The following is a 13,305-nucleotide window of genomic DNA, read 5'->3' as shown; positions in this document are numbered from 1 at the left end:
TTTGATCCTTTATTTAAAAACTGCTAATTTAAACAAAGTTTAGTTTAATTTTTTGTTTGCTTTGAGTTCAGTACCAGGTGTGCTTGCTGACTTGCTGTCAGGGGTCAGTTCAGTGTTGCTAGGGGATCATGACATGTCGAGGAGAGAAACTTAGACACACCCCAGCCCTTCTAATTTTATTCCTCATATTTTTCAGCTGAATTGCTTCTAACAGCTTCAGGTTTAATGCCCATTTTTCTTGGAAGGCCTGTATAAGTGTTTGTGCACACATGAATGCACCAGGGTTGATGCAGGCAAGTGCTCTCTCTCAGTTCTGAGCTACATCTGGGGCCCAATTTGTGCTTTGTATTCAGCCTTATTTAGGATTCAGAGCAATGCCTTGTATTCCATTAATGGTCCCTTACGGAGTTGATCCTTGTCTGGAGAGTCAGTATAGAGATTTAGGTGCTTACCTTGCAGTGCACCCACCCTGTGTAGATCCCTGACATTGTTAGGGGTCTCGAGTACAGGGCCAGGAATAGCTCGTTAGTTTTACTGTGTGTGACCTCCGCCCGCCCCCTCCCCCCAGCCTCCAAAAGAGCCAGTCCTCAGAAAAAAAAACATGACTATATCAACACCTGATACCTTGGTACTTAGTATGTAACAAGCAAATAAATTAAGATTTTATGGTCATTCTATAGGGTGAGAAAGGTGCCGGCTTTGGAAATGGAGTGGTTGAGTCCGGGTGCTGGTGTTCAGTTTAAAGAAGCCATGATTTTGTTCACCAAACAATTTTGTTTGACCTGTCATTAGAGGGTGGTCTTTTGGAAATGATTCTCATTTGTTGAAAATAATTCTCATTTGGATCATAGATTGGATGACCTAGAAATCCAGGAAACTTGTAGTTTAGAATAAAAGGTGGTATTAGTAATAATTATTTCTGGACAACAGACATTACTACTGTCCTCGAGCAGACTGGAAGTAGTCACCACTTTAGTTGAAGGGAACAGGTCTGTTTTGGGAAATATTGTAGTAAATGTCCCAAAGAATCTTCATTTGAGTTGGGATCTTGGAGCCATTCATTCCTTTTGCTGGAATGTTAATAGCTGGAGGCAGATGGTACCATGGCCTTGACCATACCAGTTAATGTTCTTTGAGATGTTAGCTCTTTCTCTTTCATTATTATTAGCTCTACATTATAAAATGTGGCGTCCAATTACTGATTATTTTTTCCAGGATTGACTATAGTTTTATGATGTTTTATTATCTATCTACATTCAATTCTTTGTACTTGCTTAAAAGTTTTCTTTTGAGATCTCTGACTACTTGGCATTCCCCAAAATTTTAATAATGTGTTGCATTTTACTTGCTATGCCTCTCTTAACATTCAATGAATGTATTCTAGGATATATTTTCCTTAATGAAGACTGAAGGCAGTCACGGAAGTTTTATGGAGTTAAATGCATATTTTTTTGTTGTGACAGCAGATTGCGAAAGTTGTGTTATTAAGGTGGAATTCTCTAAATTATTTGCCTCTAAATTATTTGCAGTCACCTCAATATCAGTGTGTTAATCTGTAGTCTGTTCTACCTTCCATGATAACATTTTTATTCATGTTGAAGGAATTTGAGAAGATCTGTGGAGATAGTATGCTAGAAGGTCATATGTTGGGCCAGGGAAATTATAATGTGAAGGACTGGAGTACATGCTTTACACATGGAGGCCCTGGGTTCTGTCTTTAGCACTGCATGTCGGGCACTGCCAGGAAAGACATCTGAGCGCTGAATAACCCCGGATGTCTTTTAGTATTGGTTCTGGGAAGGTTGTATGTGTTCAGAGTGGGGGGAGATTGGGGGTGTCAAGTACAGAATATTAGAGACCATTGTGTTTTTTGAACTTTGAAGAAGAAATAGTAATTTAATGTAAAAATTGTTTAGAATGAGTGTAAAAAAGGTAAGAAAATAGAAAGTGCGTGTTTTTTCACATATTAATGAGTACCAATTAGTAACAAATATCATGAACAACAAAGAAGATATTAATTATGGGACTAGCATAAATTTAGTAGTTTATTTAGTGAACTAATGCAAGCTGATGATAATTTTTTTAGGAAATATGAAAAACTAGTTTAGAAACTTGCACTTTTACTTGGGCACAGCTGTTATGAATATTTCATATTCATTACACATCTGTTAGTAAAATACGGATGATGTAGAGTCTGATGATTTCTGTATTAGTCATTACCAGTACCATGCAGGAGAAGTCCGAGTTTGGTGCATATCTGAGAATGTGTTTCCCATGCTACCTCAGGGCCTAACTTCACCAGGGACTGTTCCAGCTGTTACTTCAGTGAGCATCTGCAACACACTTGCCACACCTTCCAGTTTTATCTTGAAGAATGATCCCAGGGGACTCAGTGTGTTCAAACAGGAGAAGCAGAAGGTTTGTTTCAGGGAGCTAAGAGATAAGGAGTCTGCTAGTGTTACTAGTTACATTACTGTAGTTATCTGGGTCATAAGGGTTTTAAGTTGAACAGAAAATGTTTAAAATAATACTAGAACCACAGATCACTTAATCATGCTCACAAATTTCTGTTTGGAATAACAAAAATTCAACCCTTTAAAGTTCGGTATAAGCAGGTTAAATACAACTATGAACATTACTATGAGGTTGACTCTTTTTTTTTTTCCCCTTTTTGGGTCACACCTGGCAATGCACAGGGGTTACTCCTACCTCATTACTCAGGAATTACTCCTGGCGGTGTTCAGGGGACCATATGGGATACTGGGAATCAAACCCGGGTCGGCCGCGTGCAAGGCAAGCGCCCTACCCGCTGTGCTATCGCTCCAGCCCCTGAGGGTTGACTCTTAATTATTCCTGTCACTGAGACTTTGGGAACATATCTTCAGAAAGTAATTGGAAGTATATTTGACTAGGCCCGCAGGCATAGTAGGAGTAAAGTTCAGAGCTGTCATAGATGATTCTCCAGGCAAGTATTTATGTATACATATATTTTTATTTAAAGTGAAGTGAAAATAATGCATTATCAAAACTATCAAATAAAACTAACTCCTCTTTGTTATTACAGTGGCCTAGAATAGGAGAATTTGTGATTGAACTTCTAAGGGCCTTAGGTTATAGATGAATGTAGTGTGCGTGTGCGTGCGTGTTTGTGTGTGTCTGCATGTGTGCACACACACTCAGTGCCTACTCAGTGTTCACTTAGTGAAGGCTCATCAGTGGCATACTGATTTTTTTATTTTTATTCACCATTTCTTGCTTACTGGAAATATAAGGACCCCCCCCCCTCATGATTTGAAAAGAGTAATAGTACTTGGCTTTGCAGGAAATACATGTACTATGCCTCGAATAATATAACCTTTTATTTAAATGCCTGTTACTTTTTGGTTTTTAAATTTTCATTGTATTGCTGATCCTAGAGAATTGGCTGTTTAAAAATGAAATTAGATTTTGTAATTTTGTTATTCCTATCTTGTCTTTTAACACCAGATTTGATGATACAGGCGTGGCCTTAGCCTTTTGACTCCCTTTATTTGCTTGCGTCCCTTAGAAGTGAGCAGCCCTGCTGCTGGGGAGGTAGCTCAGAGGATCTGCAGGTCCCCCAGTTTGATCTTCTGAGCACTGCTACGTGTGCACTACCCACCCTAGTAGCACCAAATCAGGCCCCATTGCCCTTTCTGTCCAGTACAGCAAGGCTGAATGTAACAGTGGCTTCTGGGGCCTCCTGAGCATGGTGGAGACCCTCCGTGCCAACCGTGTCTGCCAGCCCCCCCGCAAAGTGAGCGGCCCCACAGCTCTGTTAGTTAGCTCCTTTGATATTTCTAAGCCTGCACTGGAAATACTGTTTCCTTTTCTATTTCCAATCCCTAGCTCACTCTTACTGATTTCCAGTAGGAATAATTGAGACTAGTGGAGTTGAAATTATGAAGGGTTAAGAAGAATTCTGTATTAAAAGGTGTATAAAGCTAAAATGAATTAATGGATAGGAGATTAAATATTACAAAGGGAAAATGTTTTTATGTTAATTGTATCATGGCTTTTATCTTTCATGTTGCAGTATTGTGTTAATGAAAGTTACTATTCTTCAGTTTCCTGAGTCACAGCCTGTTGAATCCCTTTAGTTTGCTTGTTTCGTGGTTCTCAGAACAGCCAGCCTTCTCTTTCTGGGCCATCTGAAGGAACGTGGAGTGTTCTTGGAGCCAGGCCTCACTAACGCCCTCCTGAAGGAGTCAGTTCACAGTCACAGCTCCTCAGGCTTTCAGCTTGCCATTACCTGAGTGGCGCTTCCCCTCTCCCCATTTAAATCCCCAACACAGTTAGGTTACATATGCTTACACTTTAAATATATAAGTATTTAGTTTTTTCCCATCAGCTACGTATGTTGTGACTGTTTTGTAAGGAGGCTTAAGTATATAAAATAAGCATTCTCCATAACTTGTTCTATAACATTGATTGGCTCATTCCTGAGAAATGCTTAATATTTATGGGGTTTAAAAGTATTATGACATTGGGGCTGGAGCGATAGCACAGCGGGTAGGGCATTTGCCTTGCATGCGGCCGACCCAGTTTGATTCCCAACATCCCATATGGTCTCCTGAACACTGCCAGGGAGTAATTCCTGGGGATGGTGTAGTGGCATGGGGCATAGTGCTATAAGTATCACTATGGTGAGTGATACTATAAATGATGCTAGGATCAAAGGTATTGAGTCATTTTAAATCACAGGTTCAGGAATACTTAGGTGCGTCCCTGCTTATCTTGATGCTTTTGTCACTAGTTTATATTTGATGTTGAGTAAGAATTTCGAGTATCGTAGCTTTAAAGCAAAGTACTGCAGTGATTCTCATACGGAATCACTAGGATCAAAGCCACTAGTTTTAATGATGAAAGAATCATTTATGTTTGAGTTTATGAACTTTTGTCTTCCCTCTCCTTTTTTGTGAATAGATTTTCGTTCATTACTTCCCCTTTATGTTCTCCTGGTCCCCCCACTTCACCCTCATTAATGGAAGTTAGGTTTTCTTTCAAATGTTATTCTTCAGAAAGTTTCCTGATTTCTTGGGTCAATTCATGTAACATCCTCTGCCTCGAAAAACCTCATTTGAATTGCAGAATCAGAGCTCTGAAAGTGACCTTCAGTATTTGGAGTTTGGTTGGCATCAGTCTTTTCAGCATATTGTCACTGAGTAACTACTGTTGACTAAAGTGCTGAGTTAGGGGGTAAATGCATAAAGAACTGATTCTTGCCCTCTCAGCCTTTGAAGTATTATAGGAAAGGACATCAGAGATACACTGATAAAAGTGCTTTAGTCTCAAGGTAAGTGCAAATGGGTTATGGGAGTAGAGGGAGTGGGTTGCTTATTTTGACTTCTTACTGATGACATTTACTGACTTAGTCCTAAAATTGTTGACGGATTACTATAAATTCGTATTTTAAAAAAAATCCTAGTGAAATTGGAAGTTTTCAAATCTTTTCATTTAGATAATTTTTTGAAAAGCAGGATGTGAACTTTAAAAGTTAGGAGATGGGATCTATTAAATTGCTGATATCTTTGTGCTACAGAATGATATGGAGCCTAGCAAAGCTGTTCCACTGAATGCATCTAAGCAGGATGGACCCATGCCAAAACCGCATAGTGTTTCACTCAACGATACTGAAACAAGGAAACTCATGGAAGAGTGTAAAAGACTTCAGGGAGAAATGATGAAGCTATCAGAAGAAAATCGACATCTGAGAGTGAGTCTTTTTATTGGTTAAAATATGTGACTGACTAAAGTGAAGGCCTTGGGATTGTGAATAGTACTAGGCCATTTTATCTGTTTAAAATTTATTCTGGATCAATTCTTGATCTTCTTTTCCCATTTTGATTATTTCCTGGTCTTTGCTCATCACTCCCAGTTTCTCTTTGAAGTAGTATGATGGTTTTTAACTGCCCACGTTTCTTTCCTAGCAGATGACCCTGTTATCTGTCCTGGTACGACTGGCTTCCTCTCGTGCCTTCTTTCCCAATCGGTGCTGTAGTCCTGGGAACCCCTAAACAGCGTCTAAACAGCATCTCCTCTAGAGCAGAACTGTTGCCAGAGGGGTTGAGACCACCTCAGGCAGGGTCACGTCGAAGTTAGGGGGGGCAAAGAGAGATTAGTAAAATAAAGTTGTGATTTGCTGTCAGTAAGGGTGTGATCTGTATCTGTGAACCTGGGGTCACCGTGCTTTCTGGGCTGAAAAGGGTTACCAGTAGAAATTTAAGAAGTGCAAGTCACAAGAGCTCACTCGGCATAGTGGAGAAACCTGGATTGAGATGACTCTGCTGATTCCTTAAAGTAAAGCACCTCTTTGTATTGTTGGTATTGGAGGATTCTTTTAGATGGAATCAAAGTCACTGGGTTTTACTAGATTTTTTTTTTTTACCTTTTTTTAAAAATTTATTTTATTGAATCACCATGTGGAAAGTTACAAAGTTCTCAGGTTTATGTCTCAGTTATACAATACTCAAACACCCATCCCTTCATCAGTGCCCATATTCCACCACCAAAAACCCCAATATACCTCCCACCCCCACCCCTCACCCCCACCTGCATAACTGATAAATTTCTCTTTACTTTGATTACATTCCATATTTCAACACAAAACTCACTATTGTTGTTGGAGTTTCCCCCCAAAAAGACAGCCCTACTGCCAAGGAAGCATTTGATAATTAGTTTTCCATTGCTGAGAATGAAGAGTTACGAAGTCCTGCTGTTCCAAGTACATAACTTTTTTTTTTCCTCCTTCCCACGCCACCAAGTTCGTGCCTGCTTAATAGTCCTCATAATATGGCTGATGCCACACCGCCCGACAAGGGAAAAACGAGAAAGAAGGATATTTGCAGTCCTCGGCTGGCGTGGGGCTATGGCTTAGTTCACAGTCTAAAGACATGGCTGCAAGCAGTTTCTGGAACCAAAAGTAGTCTAATTGGCCTCTGGATCCTGGTCGATCACCAGCAAAGCGGGCGCACAAAAGTGTGGCCACTCGGGTCGAATCTCGACGGAGCGTGCTCTGGTATTGGCCCCGGCCCAAGACTGCCCAAGCGTCCTGCTGTTCCAAGTACATAATTTTTAATTTTTTTTCTCCTTCCCATGCCACCAAATTTGTACCTGCTTAATAGACCTCATAATATGGTGGACACCACGCTGCGTTTCTCCCCGAAAAGGGAAAAGAACCGAGAAAGATGGATGTTTCCTCTCCTCGGCCGGTGTGGGGCTATGGCTTAGTTCAGTCTAGAGAAATGGTTGCTACGTTGATTACCTTCAATATTTCAACAAAAAACTCACTATTATTGTTTGGAGTTTCCTCCCAAAGTCAGACCTGCCTAAAGGGAACTATTTCACATTGCTGACAGTTAAGAGATATTATCTCTTAGGTTAAGAGATACTGGATTTCTGTATGAAGTCCAGGGAAAATTCTGCCAGAAATTGCATCACTGTAAGCTTTTACTTCCCTTTTGTGGAGCTCATAAGATGGAAAAGCCTGGAGAAAGAGAAACCCTTCCCCGCTGGCGCCGCATGGGGCAGTGGCTCAGTTCACAGTCTGGAGGCATTTCTGTGAGCTGCTCGTGTTCAAAGTAGTTCAGTTGACCTCCGGGATCGTGCTTGTGCAGCAGTGGAAAGGCTTTTTTTGTACCTTTAATGTACCACTGGGGCTGGAGTGATAGCACAGTGGGTAGGATGTTCGCCTTGCATGCGGCCAGACCCAGGTTCGATTCCTCGCCCCTCTCAGAGAACCTGGCAAGCTACCGAGAGTATGTCGCCTGCACAGCAGAGCCTGGCAAGCTACCCGTGGTGTATTCAATATGCCAAAAACTGTAACAACAGGTCTCCAGTGGAGACATTACTAGTGCCCGCTTGAGCAAACTGATGAGCAACGGGATGACAGTGATATAGTGACAGAATGTACCACTAGAAAATTGAAAACATGATTTATATTTGAAGCTTTCATTTATAGTGGACACCAGTGAATAGTTACCTAAAGAGCCATTTGTTTTAGCACTTTCCTTTTCTTAAACTTAAGCATTTCCCTCTTAGCCAAGAAATCCTGTCCTTGAGCATGCTAGTATGCACATGGATTCCGTACCCACACTTGTCCTGGGATCTCTTCCTGTCATCTACTCAGTGTAGCCTCCTCTGGGTTTCTCCTTACCATGTCTTCCTAAAAGAAATTGTTTTGAAATGTTACCTCCTTTGGATTTTTATTATAACTCCTATGTCTTACTGCTGTATTTGTTGGGTGTCTTTATCCACTTGTCCCCTTGCAGGCAAGAATTATGTGTGTTGATCTTTGTCTTCATAGTGTATATGTAGTGGTCATTCATTTGAATTTCTCTCTCTCTTGTGTGTGTGTTTGTCGTACTCAGTGGTGCTCAGGAATCACACTTGTAGGGGCCCAGAGGAGCATATCTTGGGCCAGGGATCAACACCAGGTTGACTTTGTATGAAAAGAAATGATACAAAGATGTATATATATGAAAAAGGCATATTATGGGACCCAATCTGCACATGATCAATCTCGCTCTTAAGTGTATAGAGTGACTGCTCTTGCTTTCCATATTTGGTGGTGTTGGGGACTGAACCCAGGGCCTTGCTCATGGAGGACACATTTCCAGCCCCTCCCCTGCAGGAGCTGTGCTGCAGAGGCCTGAGCTCCACCAGGGGCACAGACACCCCACAGAGACTGTGGGGTGAAAGGCGTTGTATCTTGAATTGATTGGCGTTACACTAATCTTTCCTGATTATCTCCTCATGCTGATAGTACCCTCTCTAGGGGTACCTTGCTTCAGCACCTTTACTGGAGTAATGGGGAGAATCTTTCTGCACCACATCTACATGTATACTTGGAATTTGAAGGAAAGTAGTTCAGCTTGATCGACTATGGATGACTTTCATAGTTATTCATTGTTTGATGAAAGAGTAGAAATAACTCCAGTGGTTTTGCAATTAGAAAAAAAAAATCACTGTTCCTTGTCAGAGAAGGAAGTGGCAACTCCAAACTCTTAAGAATGGCAGTAGGTGTGGGGTGGTGCTGGAAAGTAGGCAGATTGAACAAGAGAACAACTGAAATTGATTCCTACTCGTAATGACTAATGGTGCTAAAAGGACCATGTGTTAGAAAACATTCTGTTGGAGGCTGGAGAGATAACGCAGCAGGTAAGGTGCTTGCCCTGGACACTGCTGGCCTTGGACCTACCTGGCACTGCATGTGGCCCCCCTAAGCACTGAGCACCCACCCACAGAATCTCAATCAGTAAAAATAGTTTAAAAATGAATTGGATACTGTTTTTACCTTGCAATGCAGATTTGATACTGGTTCTTTTAACACAGAGCCCTTCTATTTTACTGTGAGCATTATCAAAGCAGTTAGTTACTTGTATTTCTTCCCAATAGCCTCTTTCTCACAGTTCTTACACAGTTCTGTTTCCTTCTTTAGTAAAAATCTTTTCTCTACCTCTTTGGTGCCTGTGCCCTCATCCAAAAAGAATAAAACCATACAGGTTTGATTCTGGAAGTCTAGCTGTTGGGGTAGGACAGGTATAACTAGTAACAAATTTATCGTGAACTTTTTCAAACCCTTCGGAAAAGCCTCTCTTGAACATATCTATCTCCCTTTCCCCATCTCTTTCCCCCTCTCCTTCTCCCTTTCCCCATCTCTTTCCCCCTGTCTCTTTCCTGAATTTCTAAAAAATAAAACTATTTTAAAAACAAGGTTACAGTAGCCAGTCTTGGAAATAAATATGAAAATGTTAATTTCATTAGCATGTTTTTGCCTGCTTTGGAAATAACAGCCGTATATTTTCCTCTCAGTTTTCTATAAATAGATTTCTCAGTACCAGTTTTAAAAATCAGTGGCAGCTCGATAGAGAAAGGACCAGCAAGTAAAGGGTGCTAGGAGGGCCCTCTCGGGATGGGTGATGAGGGCTGTACATGATGGCCAATTACCCTATTGCAACATCACAACACCCAAAAGGAGAGAGAAAGAGCAAAAGGGAATGCCCTGCCACTGAGACAGGGTGGGGGTGGTGTGAGGGAAGCTGGGACCAGTGGTGGTGGAGAATGGGCACTGGTGGAGGGATGGGTACTTGATCATTGTATGACTGAAATGCAGGCATGAAAGTGTGTAAGTCTGTAACTGTACCTCGTGGTCTTTCACTAATAAAAAATTGAAAAAAAAAAAGTGTTTAGACTAAGGTATGATTCACATTCCAGCAACATAAAATTGAGCATACCAAAAAAATTGTGACTGTGAGTAAATGTTTAGGGTTAGGCAGCTATCACTAGAATCCAGCTGTGGGTAGTTTCTCTCACCCTAGAAAGTTTCTTCTGCTCTCTTGTCCCTGTCCTGTGTTTGGTAGTCTCACATGCTTATTTGTTTTAAAAATCTTAATTTTCTACCTTTTTCCTAGGATGAAGGCTTACGGCTCAGAAAGGTAGCGCATTCGGATAAACCTGGATCAACCTCAGCTGCGTCCTTCAGAGATAATGTCAGCAGTCCTCTTCCTTCCCTCCTTGTTGTGATTGCAGCCATTTTCATTGGATTCTTTCTAGGGAAATTCATCTTGTAGAGTGAAGCATGCTGAGTGCTATTTCTTTCTTTTTTTCCCTCTTGACCAGAAAAGATTTGTTTACCTACCATTTCATTGGTAGTATGGCCCACCGTGACCATTTTTTTTTTGTGTGTGTGTACAGCGTCATATAGGCTTTGCCTTTAATGATCTCTTACGGTTAGACAAAACAATAAAAACAAACTGTTCGGCTACTGGACAAAAATTGTATATTATCACATCATCACTAGCAGATGTCAGTTGCACATTCAGTCCTTTATGAAATTCATAAATAAAGAATTGTTCTTTGTGGTTTTAATAAGAGTTCAAGAATTGTTCAGAGTCTTGTAAATGTTATTTTAATAATCCCTTTAAATTTTATCTGTTGCTGTTACCTCTTGATATATGATTTATTTAGATTGCTAATCCCACTCATTCAGGAAATGCCAAGAGGTAGTCTGTGGGGGAAATGGTGCCTCTTACAAGTGTAAATTTTCTCCTTTACCTTTGCTAATATCATGGCAGAATTTTTCTTACCCCTTGTGAGGCAGTTGTCGACTGAGTTTTTCATCCTTACAATCCTGTCCCATGGTATTTAACATGAAAGAAAATAAAACTGTTAACAGATTCTCGCTCAATAGCTTGTTTGTGTCTGTCTTGTCATTAGACGGGAAACTAGGAATGGAATGGGGATTTGCAACTTCTAATGCACAGTTTTACTTCCAGTGCAGCCCTTCAGATATTGTAGTCTTTTTAGTTGAAAATTTTCATTCTCTTATTAAAAGGAATTGATAAAATTTCAAGCAATTTTTGGGTGTTTTGGAAGATCATAGTAAGTGTGCTTTCAAGGTAATCTGAACAAATGCCACAAGAATAAAAGTGAAGTAATTTTAGTCATTTTATGTGTATGTCTTGTGACTTTTACATGTTTAACTTCCCACATTCTTAACAGGTTCTTATACTAGCTTTTGAAGGAAGATAAATTCTCCCTGGTTTAGTCAAGTGCTTTTTAATAAGCCTATTGATAATTTCATTATATAGCACTACATAATATTAAAATAGAAGTTTATTAACCTCATTTTGTCCCTCAAAGTAAATTTCCACGATTTGGTGTTACCATTGGGAATTTTCTTTGTGAAAAATGACTTTACTCTTTGCAAATCTCTTAATTATGTGAAATGCATTTTGAGTTTAAATAAGCATTATAAGCTCTACTACTTTCCTGCACTTAGTCTTATGTCTTTACTTCATTTGCACTAGCATAGAAAATTTGGACCCAGAGAAAATACATTGTGGTTTTCTTCTCAGTACAGTCTAATACAGACGAGTTTTTATTTCTGAAACTAGTTGTCTGTATCTGAAGGGGAATTTGGTCTATGAGACTAGATGTGGTGCAGTGAAGTATGTTAGGCCAGGTCTGTGTGTGCATTATAAAAAGAAAATTTTCGTTGTGCTTCCATTTCAAATGTTTTGAATTTGTCAGATTGTCATTGTGCTCTCTGTTATATTTTTCAGAACCTCTTGCTTGTGTCTGAAAGTTATCAAAAACAAGCACAAGTAACACCTGTCCATTATTAGCATGCGTCTGGGATGATGTTTCCATTATTGTACACTATAGTCATTGTAAAATTTCCATCCCTTTCTGATAAATGGAAAAGCATGCTTAACAAAGTCTTGCATTTGTCCCATAAATGCATAATCAGTAATTCCTTGGCTAAAGTTGTGTGTAATCAATATTGGTGAAAAGTATCAAGCTTGACTTTCATAACCATTCTTTAAAAATTTTCAAGTTTTCGAAAATTTATCAAAATCCCGTTTTATGGGAATATTAGAATTCATTTTCATTCCCCTGGCTTTAGAGTTGAGGAATCTAAGGCCTTTATTAGAGTTGAGAGAACTTTCCCCGAGTCTCACAGGTAGAAACAGAACTGGAACTATAAATCTTGTTCCTGATTCTAGTTCACTCTTTTTCTGGTAATTTTGTAGAAAAAAATTTTTTAACCTTAATTTGAATCACTGAAATAAAGGAACAGAAGATGCTATTAGGTGTATGTGAAGTGTCCTGTGCTACGAAGGTATTACAGGCACTGTTGAATAGTCTCATGTACATGTTTGGTTTCAGTGTTTAGAATTCACTGCCCCAACCCCCATAAGTAAACATTATGAAATGCAATGTATTTTTGGACAGGCATTTTACAGCATTCACTATGCACTGATTTTGAGATGGATTGTAGTCTGGGTAACATCTGCAAAATAAAGTATACACGGGCTTCTTAGCTGCTGACGGATCAGGATACTCTGATTGTATATGTATAGGAGACTTAATTTCTATTCTTTTTACTTGCTGTATGAAATGTGATCAGATTATTTTACTATCAATGGTTACTTTCAAAGCCAGTTGTATTTTGGCTGATAATATATAGATTAAATTGTCTTCATTCCTTATATGTTTAGAAAGTTTTGCTTTGCCTGCTTACTTCTGTTTGTAAGCATGAGGGAAATAGAATATTGCTAATACTGAAATCACAATCCAATAACTAAGGCCTTAATTAAGTTCATTTGTGATGCGAAATGCACTACCATCATTCTCTATAAGTAATGTACCTACTTTACCCATTCTTGTATTTACAAGAAACAAATTTAAGAATCGTATTCTGAGTGTGTGGTATATAGGAACTTAAAAATAAAAAAGGTAATACTTGGGAAAATCTGTATCAATTAGGAAAATGTATCAACT

General features: G+C 39.5%; 1 protein-coding gene across 1 annotated transcript in view; it reads left to right on the top strand.

Annotated features, from left to right (window-relative positions):
- VAPA (VAMP associated protein A) overlaps positions 1-11,206 on the top strand; it is a 40,802-nt gene extending 29,596 nt beyond the window's left edge. The window contains exons 5-6 of the mRNA XM_055126322.1: positions 5,561-5,734; positions 10,431-11,206. Coding sequence (XP_054982297.1) covers positions 5,561-5,734; positions 10,431-10,589 — 333 coding nt within the window. The 3' untranslated portion in view covers positions 10,590-11,206. The remainder of the gene's footprint in view (positions 1-5,560; positions 5,735-10,430) is intronic.
- Positions 11,207-13,305: the final 2,099 nt, after the last annotated feature.

Source organism: Sorex araneus, chromosome 2 (assembly GCF_027595985.1).
Source record: "Sorex araneus isolate mSorAra2 chromosome 2, mSorAra2.pri, whole genome shotgun sequence".
Lineage (NCBI taxonomy): Eukaryota > Metazoa > Chordata > Mammalia > Eulipotyphla > Soricidae > Sorex > Sorex araneus.
This window is presented reverse-complemented; position numbering and strand designations above follow the sequence as displayed.